The sequence below is a fragment of the Mauremys mutica genome, chromosome 4, assembly GCF_020497125.1.
Source record: "Mauremys mutica isolate MM-2020 ecotype Southern chromosome 4, ASM2049712v1, whole genome shotgun sequence".
NCBI lineage: Eukaryota > Metazoa > Chordata > Testudines > Geoemydidae > Mauremys > Mauremys mutica.
Window position 1 is genome coordinate 124,027,111 of NC_059075.1, and position 20,271 is coordinate 124,047,381.

Sequence of the window (20,271 nt, forward strand, 5' to 3'; positions counted from 1 at the left end):
TCTCAACAACAAAGAACTTCTGGAACTTGTAGCCCAGTAACCCTTAGATGCTAAAGCATGTTGGATATAAAAAGACTTGTTTTCCTCAGTCTGGGGGAGGATCAGGGATATGATAGGACTTGTCGAGTTTCTCTCTGCCACGGAGGAGATGAAGGATGGGCAGGTGTGATCATTGCAAGGGGAAGTGCTAAAGGAAGAAGCCTATTAAAGAAACCTTAAAAGGCCCATTTGAGACCTTTGCATTAAGAGGGGAGAATCCCTGAGAAAATGAAGGTGCTCCAAGACTGAGGGGGCAGTACCCAAGGAATTTAGTATGGTTTGCCTTTTTGGATTCTGTCTACCCTGGAAAGGGGATTTTTTTTTGGCTCAGCTAGAACCATCCAGCCAGTGGGGAAAGTGAGGCATGGGCCCAGCCTGACAATGGGCAGGTCAGCTGCACCATAACGTGACTAATCTCAATTTATTTGGTGACAAGCCAAACTACATTAAATTGGCATCAAACATTCTTAAATTGATTTAGGAATGTCTACACAAAGGGGCTTGTGTTTGATTTTGATATTTCAATTGAGAAACTGATTTAGCTCGTGGGAACTGTGTGTGTAGACACAACCTAAGATTTTTAAAAACAGCCTTTCAAGCAGCCTTTAAGGAGAAACAGTAGTAGCTTTTCTATCAAAAAAACACAGCAAGATTGTAAGAAATCTGGAATTGTAAGGACCTCCCTCCAAGCTTAACAGGAGATGCAGCAAGCAGCAGCCAGCTGCCAAATGGACCTTTTAGAGCTACTTCTGTCTACCTGAAAAGTGAGTTATTGGAGACACTGGGAGAAGTTCCTATGAAAATGTGATTCAACTCTAAGTAGTTCCAATAGTTGCCAGGTACTCAAAGAAAAGTGCCTGTAGGGAAGAGACTAAAGGCAAGGATGAGCTCCTCAGGTTTTCCAGGTGCCCAGTGTCTGAAATAGCTCTCACTCTCTTTGTCAATAATGTTGGCCTAACAAAAGGATTAGGGATCAGTTCCGATATCACCTGCTCCCTGCATTCAGTGCCCCACAGCAGGCTTCCCATTCACTGACCTCATCTCCTTCAGGCTGCAGGCAGTTCACCGCAGGGCAGATTGCATCTTCATCCTCCGAGTCCTCCTGCTCAGAGAACGACATATCCAAGGGAAGCAAGTGGCTTTCACTGGAGCGCTGCACCTCAAAGAGCCGTTCTCGCTCTCTCTCCAGTTTGCTATTGCTGAGATCCTTGGAGGGATTCAGTTTCAATTTCTTCTTTTTGGGTGTTCTCAGTTTTTTTACTCTTGCTCTCTTCTCATCACAGAAGCCCTCTCTTTCAAAGCGCCTCTTTAATTTTCTCTCCACAGAACCAACTCCATCTCTCTTCCCCCGGCAGCACTCGTTCTAGTGGGAAGGATATTGAAGCAAAACCCTAAGGACTCTAATCTGTTATTCAGTGATCTATCTTCTCCTCCAACATATCACCCATCCATCACTACACTGAAAGGAGGGCTGCCCTCTATGGCACACTAAACACACTCACCCTGCAGCTATTCTTAAGGGCTGAACATTGGGTCAAAGCAAGAGTTGGAATGAGTGAGTGACTCCCTCCTTTTTTCCTCTCCTCCAAAGCAGCTTTACAAGTTTCCAGTTTCCAAGGAAAAGCCTCCTCTTCCCCACTGGATTCATTAGTATCTGGTTACTATTAGAATCAGAATGGCCATAATTAAGTCATACAAATGACCAGTAAATGCAGTTTCAGGATGCAGGAATGCAACACAAATTATATTCACAGACAGAGAAACCTGCAGAGAGAGTTCCCAACCCCTCCTGAAGACACACACACACTTTTGAAGTTTACGGAGTCCAGCCAGAACCTCTCTGCTTGGGAAGGGCCCCAAACAGAGGGATCTGTGGTGTTGTCAGATACCTGCCTTTTCACTTGTTGGTCCTATTGCTGACCTCTGTTCTGTTTGCAGAACAGGGCTCTGCTTTGTGAATAAGATCTGGTAGAGCTCTTGTATTTCAGGGAGTGAAACCTGTAGCAAATGGGCTTCCATCAGCAGCTCATCCAGCTCTGCGCTAATGGCTACAACAACAAAACAAACATTTTAATTTTCTAATGTCAAGGCTTGTGATAAATACAGAGATTTAGAAAATTCTTTCCCAATAGTCAGGGCCGGATTAACTTTTTGTGGGTCCAGCGCCAAACATATTTGCGGGCCCCCATTGGGGAAATAGGGCATGTGATGGGGGGTGATCCACAGAGCGAGGGGCCGGTTGGCGGCAATGAGGTGCAGTGCGGCGGTAGTGGCCCCACTCAGCCCAGCACAAGGGCACTGTTTACAAACCCAAAACTGCTAGACGCACACTGGCCCGCCCAGGCCTGTTCTGCCAGTGTGCCCCTCACCCAGAGACTTTCCCCACAGATCCCTATGCCCAGCACCCCCTGCCTAGATACCGCTCCCGGTGACCTCCCACCACAACTGCACAGCACCCGGCACACCATACCCCCTGCCCAGCTCCCCTACTGTCCAGCACCCACTTCACAGTCCCGCCATCACAGCTGTACAGTGCCCCATATTCCTGAGAGAATTCTGCATCAAATTCTGTGCATAATATTTTAAAATTATGATTTTTTTTAAACAACAAACAAACATCGAAGAGCCACCATGGCAGTGGGGAGCACAGGCCACTAGCTGCATGGAGGTGGGAGAATACCCTGCAGCCTCCCCTGGCCCCCAGGGACAGGGACTTGGCAGTGAGGCTGAACCTGACACTGACATAGAACAAGGGCCATGCCTGCCACAAACACCCTGGGGCCCTGCCCCTTTTGCCCCAGGCAGACCAGATGTGGGCAGGGAGGCTCAGCCTGGCAGCAGGATCCAAGTGCAGAGAGACTTAGTGTGGGGGTATCCAGATGGGGGTAAGAGGGTTCTGTGGGGGGCAGTCTGGGTGCAGGCAGCTCAGTGCGGGATCTGGATGCCCAAGGCGGTGACAGGTGCAGGGGCAATGGGAGTCTGCAGGAGGGACCAAGTGAAAGTGGTTGGAGCTCAGTGGGGGGGGGGGAGGGGGGAGAGTCTGGGTGCAGGGGAGGTGGGGTTCATTTGGATGGAGGTGTAGGTGGTTGGGGCTCAGTGGGGAGGGTGTCGGCGGGGCTCATTGGGGTGATACAGATGCAGGGGAGGTGGAGCTTGTCAGGGTGAGGGTTTGATGGGCCTGCTTAACGGGAGCCCCAGCTGCTGCCAAGGGGATCCGCATGCTGGGCCCCCGTTTCCCCTATCCCAGGATCGGCAACCTTCGGCACGCAGCCCACCAGAGTAAGCCCCCTGGCGGGCCGGGCCAGTTTGTTTACTTGCTGCATCTGCAGGTTCGGTTGATCACAGCTCCCACTGGCCGTGGTTCACTGCTCCAGGCCAATGGGGGCTGTGAGAAGCCGTGGCCAGCATGTCCCTCAGCCCACGCTGCTTCCCGCAGCCCCCCATTGGCCTGGAACAGCGAACCACGGCCAGTGGAACCCGCGATCGGCCAAACCTGTGGATGGAGCAGGTAAACAAACCAGCCCGGCCCGCCAGGGGGCTTACCCTGGTGAGCCGCGGGCCAAAGGCTGCCAATCCCTGCCCTATCCCCTTCTCTTCCCCATTCCCTCTGTCCCCCTGCGGGCACTCACTGTTGTACAAAATGAAGGATGGTTTCCAGCACACAGAAGGGAGCTTAATGAGCACGAGGACCCAGAAGGTGGTGTCCAGCTGCAAAGTCCAAGGAGCTGAGCAGCACCTTCTTTTTACAGCCAGGAAGCGCAGCTCTGCCTTCACAGAATAGATATGCTCATTCCACCCCCTTCCTCAAGGCTCCTCCCCCGCCTCTTCTCTGCCTCCTCTCCCCAGCAGCGAGCATGGTGCAGCTCTGCTCTTCCCCCTCCCTCCTGCCGGTAAACAGTTGATCGGCAGCATGGAGGGGGAGGGCAGGAACGCAGCAAGCTGTGAGAAAAGGCAGGGGAGGGGGAGCTTGGCTGCCCTACTGCAGCAGGAGCCTCAGTGCCAGCAGCACCAAGCTTCTGCCCCCCGCAGGAAGGGGGGGGGTGCGGAGAAGAGTGGGCCTGCCCGGGGCCCCCCTGGAGTGTGGGCCTGGCGCCATGGTAAATCTGCTACTGGCAATAGTACATAAATCAATAAAATGGAAAATTTGGGGAAGATTTTTTTATGCTTAACTAACAGTCTTTGTGCAAAACATCTCTAATAAATCTGGACAGATTCATTGTTGTCATTAGAGATGAAAAGTGAAGTAACTAAAGAAAACAAAGGCCTGTGCAGTAACTTGTGGGCAGTCATATGGTGGTGGAGACTTTTACTGGGAATGGCCCCTGTCAAACACTCTGGGTCACTATCATAAAAATGACTTATTCAGTGTCTGGGTTATGATTTCTATCTCAGCTGATAGATGCACAGACAATCTAGGAAGTTTCTGGAAAGTGTAGGGGACAATTTCCTGGTGCAAGTGCTGGAGGAACCAACTAGGGGAAAAGCTCTTCTTGACCTGCTGCTCACAAACAGGGAAGAAATAGTAGAGGAAGCAATAGTGGATGGGAACCTGGGAGGCAGTGACCATGAGATGGTCGAGTTCAGGATCCTGACACAAGGAAAAAGGGAAAGCAGTAGAACAGAGACCCTGGACTTCAGAAAAGCAGACTTCGACTCCCTCAGGGAACTGATGGGCAAGGTCCCCTGGGAGAATAACATGACGGGGAAAGGAGTCGAGGAAAGCTGGCTGTATTTCAAAGAAACCTTATTGAGGTTGCAGGAACAAACCATCCCGATGTGTAGGAAGAAAAGTAAATATGGCAGGCGACCAGCTTGGCTTAACAGTGAAATCCTTGCTCGTCTTAAACACAAAAGAACAGCTTACAAGAAGTGGAAGATTGGACAAATAACCAGGGAGGAGTATAAAAGTATTGTTCAGGCATGCAGGAGTGAAATCAGGAAGGCCAAATCACACTTGGAGTTGCAGCTAGCTGGAGATGTTAGGAGTGACAAGAAGGGTTTCTTTAGGTATGTTAGCAACAGGAAGAAAGTCAAGGAAAGCGTGGGCCCCTTGCTGAATGAGGGAGGGAACCTAGTGACAGAGGATGTGGAGAAAGCTAGTGTACTCAATACTTTTTTTGCCTCTGTCTTCACAGACAAGGTCAGCTCCCAGACAGCTGCACTCTGCAGCACGGTATGGGGAGGAGGTGACCAGCTCTCTGTGGAGAAAGAAGTAGTTCGGGGCTATTTAGGAAAGCTGGACGAGCACAAGTCCATGGGGCCGGATGCGCTGCATCCGAGGGTGCTAAAGGAGTTGGCCGATGAGATTGCAGAGCCATTGGCCATTATCTTTGAAAAATCATGGCGATCGGGGGAGGTCCTGGATGACTGGAAAAAAGCTAATGTAGTGCCCATCTTTAAAAAAGGGAAGAAGGAAGATCCAGGGAACTACAGGCCAGTCAGTCTCACCTCAGTCCCTGGAAAAATCATGGAACAGGTCCTCAAGGAATCAATCCTGAACCACTTAAAGGAAGGGAAAGTGATCAGGAACAGTCAGCATGGATTCACCAAGGGCAAGTCATGCCTGACTAACCTAATTGCCTTCTATGACGAGATAACCGGCTCTGTGGATGAGGGGAAAGCAGTGGATGTACTATTTCTGGACTTTAGCAAAGCTTTTGATACAGTCTCCCACAGTATTCTTGCCAGCAAGTTAAAGAAGTATGGGCTGGATGAATGGACGGTAAGGTGGATAGAAAACTGGCTAGATGGTCGGGCTCAACGGGTAGTGATCAATGGTTCCATGTCTAGTTGGCAGCCGGTATCAAGTGGAGTGCCCCAAGGGTCGGTGCTGGGGCCGGTTTTGTTCAATATCTTCATTAACGATCTGGAGGATGGTGTGGACTGCACCCTTAGCAAGTTTGCAGATGACACTAAACTGGGAGGAGTGGTTGATACGCTGGAGGGTAGGGCTAGGATACAGAGGGACCTAGACAAATTAGAGGATTGGGCCAAAAGAAATATGATGAGGTTCAACAAGGACAAGTGCAGAGTCCTGCACTTAGGACGGAAGAATCCCATGCACTGCTACAGACTAGGGACCGAATGGCTGGGCAGCAGTTCTGCAGAAAAGGACCTAGGGGTTACAGTGGACGAAAAGCTGAATATGAGTCAACAGTGTGCCCTTGTTGCCAAGAAGGCTAATGGCATTTTGGGTTGTATAAGTAGGGGCATATCCAGCAGATCGAGGGATGTGATCATTCCCCTCTACTCAGCACTGGTGAGGCCTCATTTGGAGTACTGTGTCCAGTTTTGGGCCCCACACTACAAGAAGGATGTGGATAAATTGGAGAGAGTCCAGCGGAGGGCAACAAAAATGATTAGGGGGCTGGAGCACATGACTTATGAGGAGAGGCTGAGGGAACTGGGATTGTTTAGTCTGCAGAAGAGAAGAATGAGGGGGGATTTGATAGCTGCTTTCAACTACCTGAAAGGGGGTTCCAAAGAGGATGGATCTAGACTGTTCTCAGTGGTAGAAGATGACAGAACAAGGAGTAATGGTCTCAAGTTGCAGAGGGGGAGGTTTAGGCTGGATATTAGTAAAAACTTTTTCACTAGTAGGGTGGTGAAGAACTGGAATGGGTTACCTAGGGAGGTAGTGGAATCTCCTTCCTTAGAGGTTTTTAAGGTCAGGCTTGACAAAGCCCTGGCTGGGATGATTTAGTTGGGTTTGGTCCTGCTTTGAGCAGGGGGTTGGACTAGATGACCTCCTGAGGTCCCTTCCAACCCTGAGATTCTATGGTTCTATGATTCTATGCCTGTCCCTCAGCCTGTCCTGGCTGCTTCTCACCAATTTGAAGCAACATGAGGGAGTGAGTTAAATAATCGTCCTTTGAATCAAAGGAGAAAGATTTTCAGAATTACAAAGGAAAAAGGTGAATTGGATACAAAACCATGGAGCGAATCCACAGTAAAGCCAAGGATGGGTGGCGGAAGTTACTAATACAATACTTTTGTAAATCTCTAACTGAAACTAAAGACTGATACCTAAAACTGGTTCTCACTGTATAATTACTGTTAAGCTTTAATACACAGATCTTTTCCATTGAGCTTTTAAAGCAGTTTAAGGCATAACTCAAAATTCTTATGTAAACACTTTAACATTTTTGTACAAGGACTCTATGCAAATCAAATGTGTACTGAATCCATAACTGACTGTGGAATATGTAAATAAATGTACAATTATCACTAGTTAAGTTCCATATTAACAGCACACAAAAGTAAAAACTAAATATAAGGCCAGACCTTGGAATCTGAAGCAGCAAATGTCTGGAGTGAAAGCCAGGAAGCAACAAGGGTGGCTTTTGAGACAAGTGGAAAGATGCCATTTGTACTAGGCCCTATACTGGTTTGGTCCACGTTAGACCATCTATGCTAGGAAACAGATCAGTACGATAATGGAGGTGTCATTTGATTAGTAAAAATCTACAGAAGCACCATTTCAATGGTGTCACCCTCTGCAGCATGGCAGCAGGCACTCACTGCCTGCCTGGCTCCCAGCTCCAGGCCCTCCGATTGATCGAATTTTTGATAATACAATGTTGTTGGAAATGGGTCAAGTTGGGTATCATTCGAAAGACCTTTCTTCCATGGACCACTGGTACCAAAAATGACAAACCTAGAACAATTATGTAGATACATATTTGAGAAAAATACACCTCTACCTCAATATAACGCGACCTGATATAACATGAATTCGGATATAACGCGGTAAAGCAGTGCTCCGGGGGGGTGGGGCTGCGCACTCCGGTGGATCAAAACAAGTTTGATATAACGCAGTTTCACCTATAATGCAGTAAGATTTTTTTGGCTCCCGAGGACAGCATTATATCGAGGTAGAGGTGTATTTAGAAATCAACTTTTTAAAATTATAGTTTAAAACAGGGATGCATTGCTTACATAACAAAAGAGACATTGACTTTTGGTAAATCTAAGGAAGTCAGCCTGGTCATATAGGACTAAAAACATGTACTCAAAGTCATCAGTGTTGTCTCTGTCTAGGGAACCACTGCTAAACACATGATCCTCATCCATGCTGCTCTTGCGTATCTCCATACAAGGCAGGTTGCTGGCCCAACATTTGCAGTGTGGTTATCATCTGGTCTTTGCACAAGCAGTTGATTAGCTGAAAGACTGATTTAGAAGTGCATCGTATTTCACATGTAATTTATATGATTAGTCCATCCTCCAAGACCCATCCATGCCCAGTTGGGAAGGGTAGCTTTGGATGCACTAAATCATCCCAGAGCCATTCCATTGCTTGACAATTTGCCCTCTTAATAGCAGGTATAACTGCACCCCATCTTAGTGGCAATTTTTCTCAGTTTGCCTGCTTCTTGGAAAATGTCCACCAACATAGCTCTGCAAGTGTCATAATGCTGGTCTTCAAATTGTAAGCCAAGCACATGAATGCCTCCAGTGCATTTATGACCTCATAAGTGACTGTCTCAGCCATTCCAAGCACCTTCAGAGCAAGCAGAGTATCTTCGGAGACTGAATCAAATACTGTTCACTAAGATAATTTTATCTTTCCAGTCAACCTTCCAGTAGTGCCACATCTTGAGAGGGCGTGGAAGCCTGGCAGTGCAGTGACTTTTAATAGTCTGAGTAATAGGAACACATCTCTAAGGGACATACAGCAATTCTGTTCCCCAACAACAAGCACAAAAAAACAATCTTGTGAAAGTCTTAGGTAGTGCCTCACAGAGAGCACTAGAAAAGACGGTTACTCACCGTTGTAACTGTTGTTCTTCGAGATGTGTTGCTCATATCCATTCCAGTTAGGTGTGCGCGCGCCACGTGCACGTTCGTTGGAAGACTTTTACCCTAGCAACACTCAGTGGGTCGGCTGGGCGCCCCCTGGAGTGGCGCCACCATGGCCCCGGATATATACCCCAGCCGACCCACCCACTCCTCAGTTCCTTCTTGCCGGCTACTCCGACAGTGGGGAAGGAGGGTGGGCTTGGAATGGATATGAGCAACACATCTCGAAGAACAACAGTTACAACGGTGAGTAACCGTCTTTTCTTCTTCAAGTGATTGCTCATATCCATTCCAGTTAGGTGATTCCCAAGCTTTACCTAGGCGGTGGGATCGGAGAAAGACATGGCGGAATGCAAAACCGCCGAGCCGAAGGCCGCGTCGTCTCTAGATTGCTGGACTAGAGCATAGTGCGCAGCAAACGTGTGGACCGATGACCAGGTTGCCGCACGGCATATCTCCTGGATCGGTACGTGTGCCAGGAACGCAGCTCAGGACGCCTGAGCCCTGGTAGAATGGGCAGTGAGGTGGCCCACGGGGACATGGGCCAAATCATAGCATGTGCAAATGCACGCCATTAGCCAAGAGGAGATCCTCTGTGCTGAGATGGGGAGGCCTTTCATACGGTCCGCCACTGCCACAAAAAGCTGGGGGGATTTACAGAAGGGCCTTGTACGGTCAATATAAAATGCAAGTGCCCTGCGGACATCTAAGGAGTGTAACCGCTGCTCCCGGGGGGAGGAATGAGGTTTAGGGAAGAAAACTGGGAAGAAGATGTCCTGATTCGTATGAAAGGCCGAAACCACCTTAGGGAGAAAAGCGGGATGTGGCCGCAACTGGATCTTGTCCTTATGAAAGATAGTGTAAGGGGGGTCTACAGTGAGTGCTCTAAGTTCGGAGACCCGCCTGGCCGAAGTAATGGCCACCAGAAAAACTGTCTTCCATGATAGGTACAGCAGAGAGCAGGTTGCCAGCGGCTCGAAGGGGGGACCCATAAGCTTGTTTAACACGAGGTTGAGGTCCCAGGTGGGGGCAGGACGACGAACTTGAGGGTAGAGGTGTTCCAGCCTCTTCCTAAACCTGGCGACCACCGGGTGAGAGAACACCGAGTGACCAGCCTCTCCAGGATGGAAAGCAGATATGGCCGCCAAGTGAACTTTCAGGGAGGATACGGCAAGGCCCTGCTGCTTAAGCTGCCAGATGTAGTCCAGAATGACTGGAATGGGGGCCCTTCAAGGAGTAAGAGCCTACGATGCACACCAGGCTGAGAAACGCTTCCATTTAGCCGAATAAGTGGACCGAGTGGAAGGTTTCCTACTACTGAGCAGAACATGCTGCACAGGGGCGGAACAGCGCAACTCCAATGTGTCTAGCCACGCAGGAGCCATGCCGTGAGGTGAAGGGCCGGAAGGTTCGGGTGTCGGAGACTGCCGTGCTCCTGAGTTACAAGGTCCGGGCAGAGGGGGAGAGTGATCGGAGTGGCTACGGAGAGGCTGAGGAGCGTGGTGTACCAGGGTTGCCTGGGCCACGCTGGGGCAATCAGGATTAGACGTGCCCTGTCCTGCCGTAGTTTCAACAGAACCTTGTGCACCAGCGGGAACGGAGGGAATGCATAAAGCAGCTGGTGCTTCCACGGAATGAGGAATGAGTCCAAGATCGAGCCGGGTGAGTGACCCTGGAACGAGCAGAACACTTGGCACTTCCTGTTCGTGCGAGAGGCGAATAGGTCCACGTGAGGAAAGCCCCACTTGCGGAAGATTGCATGGATAATGTCCAGTCTTATGGACCACTTGTGACACAGGAAGGATCTGCTCAGCCGATCCGCGAGAGTGTTCCGAACTCCCGGGAGAAAGGATGCCACCAGGTCTATCGCATGAGCTATGCAAAACTCCCATAAATTGATGGCTTTGAGGCAAAGAGGGGAAGATCGAGTCCCTCCCTGCTTGTTTATGTAATACATGGCCATCGTGTTGTCCGTAAACACGGAGACACAACGGCCGGACAGAAGCTTGCGGAATGCATAGCATGCCAGGCGAACCGCTCTGAGCTCTCGGACATTTATGTGAAGGGAGAGCTCCTCTGATGACCACAGGCCTTGGGTGAGCAGGCGACTGAGGTGGGCCCCCCAGCCGAGGGATGACGCATCTGTCGTCAAAGACAGGGTGGGCTGCGGTGGGTGGAACGGTAACCCCGCACACACCACGGAGGGGTTCAGCCACCAGTCGAGGGAGCGCAGTGTACTCGGCGGGATGGTGACTAACGTGTCCATCACATCCCTGCCCGGACGGTACACTGAATGGAGCCATGTTTGAAGCGGGCAGAGGCGGAGCCTGGCGAATTTGGTGATGTATGTACATGCCGCCATGTGGCCTAGGAGACCGAGGCAAGTGCGGACCGAGGTCGTGGGAAAGGCCTGCAGACTGTGGATGATCACGGACATTGCGAGAAACCTCGGCCGAGGGAGACAGGCTTTGGCCAGAGTGGAATCCAAGGTAGCTCCTATAAAGTCCAGCCTTTGAGTGGGGACCAGGGTGGACTTGTCCACATTGAGCATTAGGCCGAGATGTGCAAACAGGTCCTTTGTCACTCGTATATGTACCCTCACTTGCTCCTGGGAGGCCCCTTTGATGAGCCAGTCGTCCAGGTATGGGTACACGTGGAGCCCTTGGCGACGGAGGTGGGCGGCGATCACCGCCATACATTTTGTAAATACTCGAGGTGCCGTGGAGAGGCCGAAGGGAAGGACCGCAAATTGGAAATGCAGATGGTCTGCAAAGCGGAGGTATCTCCTGTGCGGAGGAAATATGGCTATATGAAAGTAAGCGTCCTTCATGTCGAGGGCAGCATACCAGTCTCCGGGATCCAAGGACGGGATAATGGTCCCCAGGGAGACCATCTGGAATTTTAACTTTATCAGGAATTTGTTGAGGCCGCGAAGGTCTAGGATAGGCCTGAGACCCCCTTTCAACTTGGGGATCAGGAAGTAACGGGAGTAAAACCCTTTGCCCCATTCCTCCCTTGGCACCTCTTCGAGCGCTCCGATGGTGAGAAGCATCTGGACCTCTTGCAAGAGGAATTGCTCGTGAGAGGGGTCCCTGAAGAGGGACTGGGAGGGAGGGTGGTAAGGTGGGGTTGAAGCAAACTGGAGGTGGTATCCTTGCTTCACGGTGCGCAGGACCCAGATGTCCGAGGTCAGGTGGGACCACGCAGGGAAAAAATAAGAGAGGCGGTTGGAGAAGGGAGGGAAAGGATCCTGAACGGGACGTGGTATGCTGTCCCCGGGCGCGCCTTCAAAAGGACGACTTCGGGTCTGGCTGCTGTTTGGAGGAGCCGCGGTTTTGGTTGGATTGAGGGCCTGAATAGCGCCTGCAGCCTCCGCGCCCTCGGCCTCTGCCGAAATCTTGTCTCTGCCTAGGGACAGAGTACAGACGGAAGGGCTGAGGGCGGTAAGTGCGCCGCTGGGTCACGGGGTATGCATGCCCAGGTTACGCATAGTGACCCTACTGTCCTTCAAATTCTGGAGTCTGGTGTCCGTTTTCTCCGAGAATAAACTCTTGCCCTCGAAGGGCAAGTCCTGAATGGTATACTGAAGTTCGGGCGGAAGGTTGGAAGCCTGCAGCCAGGAGATGCGCCTCATGGTAACACTGGCCGCCAAGGTTCTGGCTGCGGAGTCTGCCGCGTCTAGGGAAGCCTGCAAAGAGGTCCTGGCCACCTTTTTCCCTTCCGCAAGGAAGGCCTTGAACTCCTGGCGGGAATCTGGGGGAAGCAACTCCCAGAATTTAGCCATCTCCGCCCAGGTGTTATAATCGTAGCAACTCAGCAGAGCGTTCTGATTCGCTATGCACAGCTGCAAGGCACCCGCCGAATACACCTTGCGGCCCAGAAGGTCCATCCGCCTGGCTTCCTTGGATTTCGGAGCGGGGGCCTGCTGTCCATGGCGCTCCTTATCATTGACGGACTGGACCACCAGGGAGGATGCATATACAGGTACTCGTACCCTCGGGATGGCACCATATATTTACGCTCGACTCCCTTTGCTGTCGGCGGAATAGAGGCCAGCGATTGCCACAATGTGTCTGCCTTGGCCTGAATCGTCTTAATAAATGGGAGAGCCACTCTGGTGGGCGTGTCAGCCGCAAGGATGCTGACGACAGGATCCTCGACCTTTGGGACCTTCTCCACCTGGAGATTTATGTTGAGGGCAATTCTCCTGAGGAGGTCCTGGTGTGCCGTAAGGTCTATTGGGGGTGGGCTCGAGGACAATGAGCCAGCCACTGCCTCATCCGGCGAAGAGGACGAGACGCTGGGGGCGAGGGCATCCTGTACCTGCTCCTGGTCCTGCTGAGGCTCCTGCTCGAGCTGCGCCGGTGAGGTGGATGCTTGAGCCAACTGGTTGTCCGTGCCAGCTGGTGGAGGACGACTAACCGTGGCCTCAGGGGCCCGATGCTCAGAAGAGGTGGCCCGCGAGGGAACCAGAGGAGCACCTTGGGCCTGATGGTATGCCCATGGTGTCCAAAAGGGCCACTGCTGAGCACCTTGCGCTTGGGAATGGGCTTCCTGAAACAGGCCCATCTGCTTCATGGTCCTGGGAATAGTAACTTCCCGCTTGGGATGAAGCCAACGATGCCTGGAAGGCCATGGCGGAGCAGAGAGGCCTTGGGCCGATGTCCCCACCGATCTGGTGCTCTTCTGCACGGGGGACCAGTGCCACGAAGAACTCCGGTGCCGAGAACGAGACCGGGACCTATGACCGGCCCGGTGCCGGGAGGTCGACCGGGACCTGGAGTAGTGGCGTCGGGAGCGGTGCCAGGACTGTGAGCGGTGCCGTGAGTAGTAGGACAGCGACCGGGATGAGGAACGGTGCCGCGAGTCCGATCGGCGTCGTGCCGTGGAGCGGCGCCGGGACTGCGAGCGGCATGAAGAGTGGGAACGGTGCCGGGACCTGGAATGTCTGCGGGACCGAGATCGAGAGCGGTGCCGGTCAGGAGCACTGACAGAAGCCGGACGAATCAGGGCCGGCTTCCCAATTGATTGTATCACCCGCACCGGCGGTGCCGAGGGTGGTGGTGGTGCCGGGTCTGACAGCGCGATCAGGTCCTTTGCCACTTCACATACCTCCGGCGTGGATGGTATGACTAGCTCAACCACGGCGGGTGCCGGGAAGACAGGTGCCGGACTCGACGGCCCTTGGCGGACCGGAGTAGACGGCGCCAGCTTAGCAGGTGCCGCGGCGGGAGCGGGCGCCGGGCGGTGCAGCTGAGCTGTACCCTCGTGCCACGCGTCGGACGGTGCCGGAGCTGCAGGGGTCTTAGTCTTTTTTGAGCGAGCACCTCAGGCTTGACTTGGGAGCCGGGGACGTCCGGTGCCGGGAAGGATTGGGCATAAGGAGCTGTTTAAGCCTAATGTCCCGCTCCTTTTTAGTGTGAGGCTTAAACGACTTGCAAATCGAGCACGTAGCAGACAAGTGCGACTCGCCGAGGCACTTCAAACAGGAGTCGTGCGGATCTCCTGTAGGCATCGGCCGATGGCAAGCCGAGCACGGCTTGAATCCCGGGGAGCCGGGCATGAGCGCCGGCCCCGGTGCGGGAAGGGCCTAAGCCCGAACCCGACTAAACCTACTAAATACTAACTTATCAAAGAAGAATTAAGTACACTTATCTAAACTTTAACTAAATCTACAACTATATACAGAAGAGAACAAGAACTGTGAAAATGCTAGGGAGGTGGAGGTCAGCTAAGCTGCACTCCACCATTCCAACGACTGACACGGGCAGTAAGAAGGAACTGAGGAGTGGGTGGGTCGGCTGGGGTATATATCCGGGGCCATGGTGGCGCCACTCCAGGGAGCGCCCAGCCGACCCACTGAGTGTTGCTAGGGTAAAAGTCTTCCGACGAACGTGCACGCAGCGCGCGCACACCTAATTGGAATGGATATGAGCAATTACTCGAAGAAGAACATGTGTGTCTTGTACAAAAATCTGGAGTTCAGTAGCACCTCTCTCTGCGGCATTGATGGCATGCAATATAATTTTAACGACAGCCTCCCGATGGGAACTATGAAGGAACTCCACTGAATAGTGTGAGGAAGTAGTTTCATTACATCATGAAATAACAAAATTCTTTGAGCAATTTTTCGTATGCTGGAGTGTTTTTCCTCTAAAATATAGGGTTAACCTGTCCTTCATGAGAGTATGTGACAGTAACTTCTTCATTGTGACATTGGAGATGGTTGTGGAGTCAATGATTTTGTATTGAATAGGTGCAATACCATAAAGTCTCTTCTTTCCGGTAATATTTTTAATTGATTCCTCTGCATTCATTTCAAACAGGAGGTGGACTTTGTCATAGATTCAGTATTTCCTCTGTGTCTTCATAATAAAGTGTTCAGCCAAGTCTTGGCAGGTGTTAACGGTTTGTTGAGAGCTTGTACCTCGGCCATACTCTCTCTAACTGCTATGCAGAAAGGCCTTCGCTGCAATAAGGTACCAGTTACACTGTCAGTAAGTGCTGGCTTCGAAAGCCCATGCAAGACATGCATTTGCTTCTGATAGTGCCACATTTTTTGGATCTTTTAAGGATATGCACTGTGTTTCATTTCTGCAGACAGGATTGCTAAAACTGAGTCCACATCCCATAGTTCATCTTCAATAAATGCTTTAGGAGCCTTTCTCCTAAACATTTGTTCCTCTTCAATCCCATTCAAAGCACCTACATGGCAATTTATCAATTCCAGCTGAGTCCCATAGTTTGCAGTAGAAAAATAAGTATGTTTTACATACATTCTTGGTGTGACACTCAATGTGATGCACAATATCATATGTGAGGCCATCTTTTGTGTCAATGCACCACTTCCCTTTATTTTCCATTCAACATTCTCACCAAAATTTGACTGCTTCATACAGTTTCTCACCCATCTCATGTGTTGAAACAGTGCTTAATGGGTGCCTTCTGGCTTCCCACAGAAGCAGCAGATGTTCTTATAGACTCATAGACTTTAAGGTCAGAAGGGACCATTATGATCATCTAGTCTGACCTCCTGCACAATGCACGCCACAGAATCTCACCCACCCACTCCTGGAACAAGCCCCTAACCTATGTCTGAATTACTGAAGTCCTCAAATCGTGGTTTAAAGACCTCAAGGTGCAGATAATTCTCCAGCAAGTGACCTGTGCCCCATGCTGCAGAGAAAGGCAAAAAACCTAAAGGGCCTCTGCCAATCTGCCCTGGAGGAAAATTCCTTCCCGACCCCAAATATGGCAATCAGTTAAACCCTGAGCATGTGGGCAAGACTTGCCAGCCAGCACCCAGGAAAGAATTCTCTGTAGTAACTCAGATCCCACCCCATCTAACATCCCATCACAGACCATTGGGTATATTTACCTGCTAATAATCAAAGATCAATTAATTGCCAAAATTAGGCTATCCCATCATACCATCCCCTCCATAAACTTATCAAGCTTAGTCTTGAAGCCAGATATGTCTTTTGCCCTCACTACTCCCCTTGGAAGGCTGTTCCAGAACTTCACTCCTCTAATGGTTAGAAATCTTCATCTAATTTCAAGTCTAAACTTCCTAGTGTCCAGTTTATATCCATTTGTTTTTGTGTCCACATTGGTACTAAGCTTAAATAATTCCTCTGCCTCCCTGATATTTATCCCTCTGATATATTTATAAAGAGCAATCATATCTCCCCTCAGCCCTCTTTTGGTTAGGCTAAACAAACCAAGCTCTTTGAGTCTCCTTTCATAAGACAGGTTTTCCATTCCTCGGATCATCCTAGTAGCCCTTCTCTGTACCTGTTCCAGTTTGAATCCTTCTTAAACATGGGAGACCAGAACTGCACATAACATTCCAGATGAAGTCTCACCAGTGCCTGTATAACAGTACTAACACCTCCTTATCTCTATTGGAAATACCTCGCCTGATGCATCCCAAGACCGCATTAGCTTTTTTAAGGGCCATATCACATTGGTGTCTCATAGTCATCCTGTGATTAACCAATACTCCGAGGTCCTTCTCCCCTCTGTTACTTCCAACTGATGTGTCCCCAATTAATAACCAAAGTTCTTGTTATTAATCCCTAAATGCATGACCTTGCACTTTTCACTATTAAATTTCATCCTATTACTATTACTCCAATTTACAAGGTCATCCAGATCTTCCTGTATGACATCCCGGTCCTTCTCTGTGTTAGCAATACCTCCCAGCTTTGTGTCATCTGCAAACTTTATTATCACATTGCCGCTTTTTGTGCCAAGGTCAGTAATAAAAAGATTAAACAAGATTAGTCCCAAAACCGATCCCTGAGGAACTCCTTCCAGCCTGACAGTTCACCTTTCAGTATGATCCGTTGTAGTCTCCCCTTTAACCAGTTCCTTATCCACCTTTCAATTTTCATATTCATCCCTATCTTTTCCAATTTAACTAATAACTCCCCATGTGGAACCATATCAAATACCTTACTGAAATCAAGGTAAATTAGATCCACTGCGTTTCCTTTGTCTAAAAAAATCTGTTACCTTCTCAAAAGAAGGAGATCAGGTTGGTTTGGCACGATCTACCTTTTGTAAAACCATGTTGTATTTTGTCCCAATTACCATTTACCTCAATGTCCTTAACTACTTTCTCCTTCAAAAATTTTTCCATATTTTTGCATACTACAGATGTCAAACTAACAGGCCTATAGTTATGCAGATCACTTTTTTTTCCTTTCTTAAAAATAGGAACTATGTTAGCAATTCTCCAGTCGTACGGTACAACCCCTGAGTTTACTGATTCATTAAAAATCCTTGCTAATGGGCTTGCAATTTCATGTGCCAGTTCCTTTAATATTCTTGGATGAAGATTATCTGGGCCCCCCGATTTAGTCCCATTAAGCTTCAAGTTTGGGTTCTACCTCGGATGTGGTAATATCTACCTCCATATCCTCATTCCCATTTGTCATCCTACCATTATCCCTAAGCTCCTCATTAGCCTCATTAAAGACTGAGGCCAAGTATTTCTTTAGATATTGGGCCATGCCTAGATTATCCTTAACCTTCACTCCATACTCAGTGTTTAGCAGTCCCACTTCTTCTTTCTTTGTTTTCTTCTTATTTATATGGCTAGAGAACCTTTTACTACTGGTTTTAATTCCCTTTGCAAGGTCCAACTCTACATGGCTTTTGGCCTTTCTCACTTTATCCCTACATGTTCTGACCTCAATAAAATAGCTTTCCTTGCTAATCCCTCCCATCTTCCACTCCTTGTAGGCTTTCTGCTTTTTCTTAATCACCTCTCTGAGATGCTTGCTCATCCAGCTTGGTCTATTCCTGCCTATACATTTTTTCCCTTTCTTGGGATGCAGGCTTCTGATAGTCTCTGCAACTTTGACTTGAAGTAATTCCAGGCCTCCTCTGCCTTTAGATCCACAAGTTCTTCAGTCCAATCCACTTCCCTAACTAATTTCCTTAATTCTTTAAAGTTAGCCCTTTTGAAATAAAAAACGCTAGTCCCAGATCTATTTTTGTTTATCCTTTCATCTAGTTTGAACTGAATTAGCTCATGATCACTCGAACCAAGGTTGTCCCCTACAACCATTTCTTCTATGAGGTCCTCACTACTCACCAAAACCAAATCTAAAATGGCATCCCCTCTTGTTGGTTCTTCAACTACTACCATCAGCTATCACAACCAGGAAAATCTGAGCCCTATTATTATTACTAGCACTTGTCCTCCAGTCTATATCTGGGAAGTTAAAGTCTCCCATGATCACACAATTCCCATTAGTATTTACTTCATTAAAAACATTAAAGAGGTCTCTATCCATATCCAAATCAGATCCTGGCGGTCTGTAGCACACCCCAAGCCCTATCTCAGGGGAGGCTCTAGTAGCTTTCTTTCCCAATGTGATTTTTGCCCAGACAGACTCTGTCTTATCCATTCCATCACTTCTTCTTTCTTTACAGTTTACCTCATCATTGATATACAATGCTATTCCACCACCTTTGCCTTTATTTCTGTCTTTCCTAAACAGCACATACCCTTCAATACCTGTACTCCAGTCATGACTACTATTCCACCATGTTTCTGTTATCTCTATAATATCTGGTTTCACTTCCTGCACCAGTAACTCTAGTTCCTCCATTTTGTTACCTAGGCTCCTCACATTAGTGTACAAACATCTTAATGTTTGCCATTTGGCTTCACTGTCATTCTCTACCCGATTAGGCACAGACATTCTACCACCAGTATCACTTATTAGACTGGTATCTCACTTATTAGACTGGTATCTACACTACCCTTCCTCCTTATGTCCATTCTCCTGCCCACGGCTATATCCTTTCTTACTTTGTTTTCTTCCCTCTCAATGTTAAATTCCGGTGTGGAGATTACTTGGACATCTCCCAACCATCTCCCCCAAATTCCTAGTTTAAAGCTCTCTTAATCAGTTGTGCCAGTCTCCATCCTAGAAGTCTATTTCCCTCCTTACTCAGGTGAAGTCCATCCCTAGAGAACAGTCCTCTGTCCATGAATGCTTCCAAGTGGCCAAACATCCCAAAGCTCAACTTACAGCACCACTGCCTGAGCCATCTGTTGATCGCCATAATGTTGTCACACCTTTGTTGCCCTTCTCTAAGAACAGGTAGTATCCCACTGAAGATCACCTGAGCCTCGATTTCCTTAAGCGTCTTCCCCAGCCTGGCATAGTCTCCCTTGATATGTTTCAGCGAGAATCTAGCTGTATCATTCGTTCCCACATGAAGGACAATCAGCGGATTCTTTCCCGCTCCCATTAGAATCCTTTTCAGCCTCAGGTCCACATCCCGTATCTTAGCACCCAGCAGACAGCACACCCTTCTGTTCTCCTGCCTTTTCCTGATGATGGTGCGATTCTCCGGTCTATCCCCTGTTCCCTCTGGCTACAAGCCCTCTCGATTTCTATTGTCCCTTGCAATCCTCCGCAACCCATCCCATATCCTCCTGGGGCTCATACTTGGTGTTGTCGTCTCCATTGACTCTTCCCCTCTTCCTATAGGACTAGCTGCTCTTCTCTTCTTCCTTGCCCTCTCACCTTCAGCGACCACCTGCTCTGCCCCTTCTTCATTTTCCAACTCTGCAAACCTGTTCCTGAGCTCTATTTATCCTTCACTGGCCCGTCCTCTGCCTGGTTCTCTTAGTCACATGCTTCCACTATCCACTTTCCTCACCCAGCAGTGTCTCTTCAGAATTTTTTGGTCCTGCTTCCATCTGCAAGCCTGAGCTTTTCCCTTCAGCCTCCTCATGTCTTTGCTCCATCATCTGCTCGAACCCCCTTCTAAACTCAACCAGAGTTTCCACCTGCATCTCCAATCCCCGGATCTTTTCTTCCATCAGCTCTATCAGCTGGCACTTCATGCAGACGAAACTCTTTTCAGGTACCCCCTTCAGGATCATGTACATGCCGCAGCTTC

General features: G+C 49.3%; 1 protein-coding gene and 1 long non-coding RNA gene across 4 annotated transcripts in view; one reads left to right on the forward strand and one right to left on the reverse strand.

The window, feature by feature from the left end:
* The window catches only part of LOC123367971, an 84,460-nt gene that overhangs the window by 20,400 nt on the left and 43,789 nt on the right, over positions 1-20,271 (forward strand). The window lies entirely within an intron of this gene.
* KDM5B (lysine demethylase 5B) overlaps positions 1-20,271 on the reverse strand; it is a 197,397-nt gene that overhangs the window by 3,287 nt on the left and 173,839 nt on the right. For all 3 annotated transcript variants that reach the window (XM_045012370.1, XM_045012369.1, XM_045012371.1), the window contains 2 exons: positions 1,933-2,087; positions 1,076-1,402 (listed from right to left, as the gene is read on the reverse strand). In XM_045012370.1, the coding sequence (XP_044868305.1) occupies positions 1,076-1,402; positions 1,933-2,087 (482 nt within the window). The remainder of the gene's footprint in view (positions 1-1,075; positions 1,403-1,932; positions 2,088-20,271) is intronic.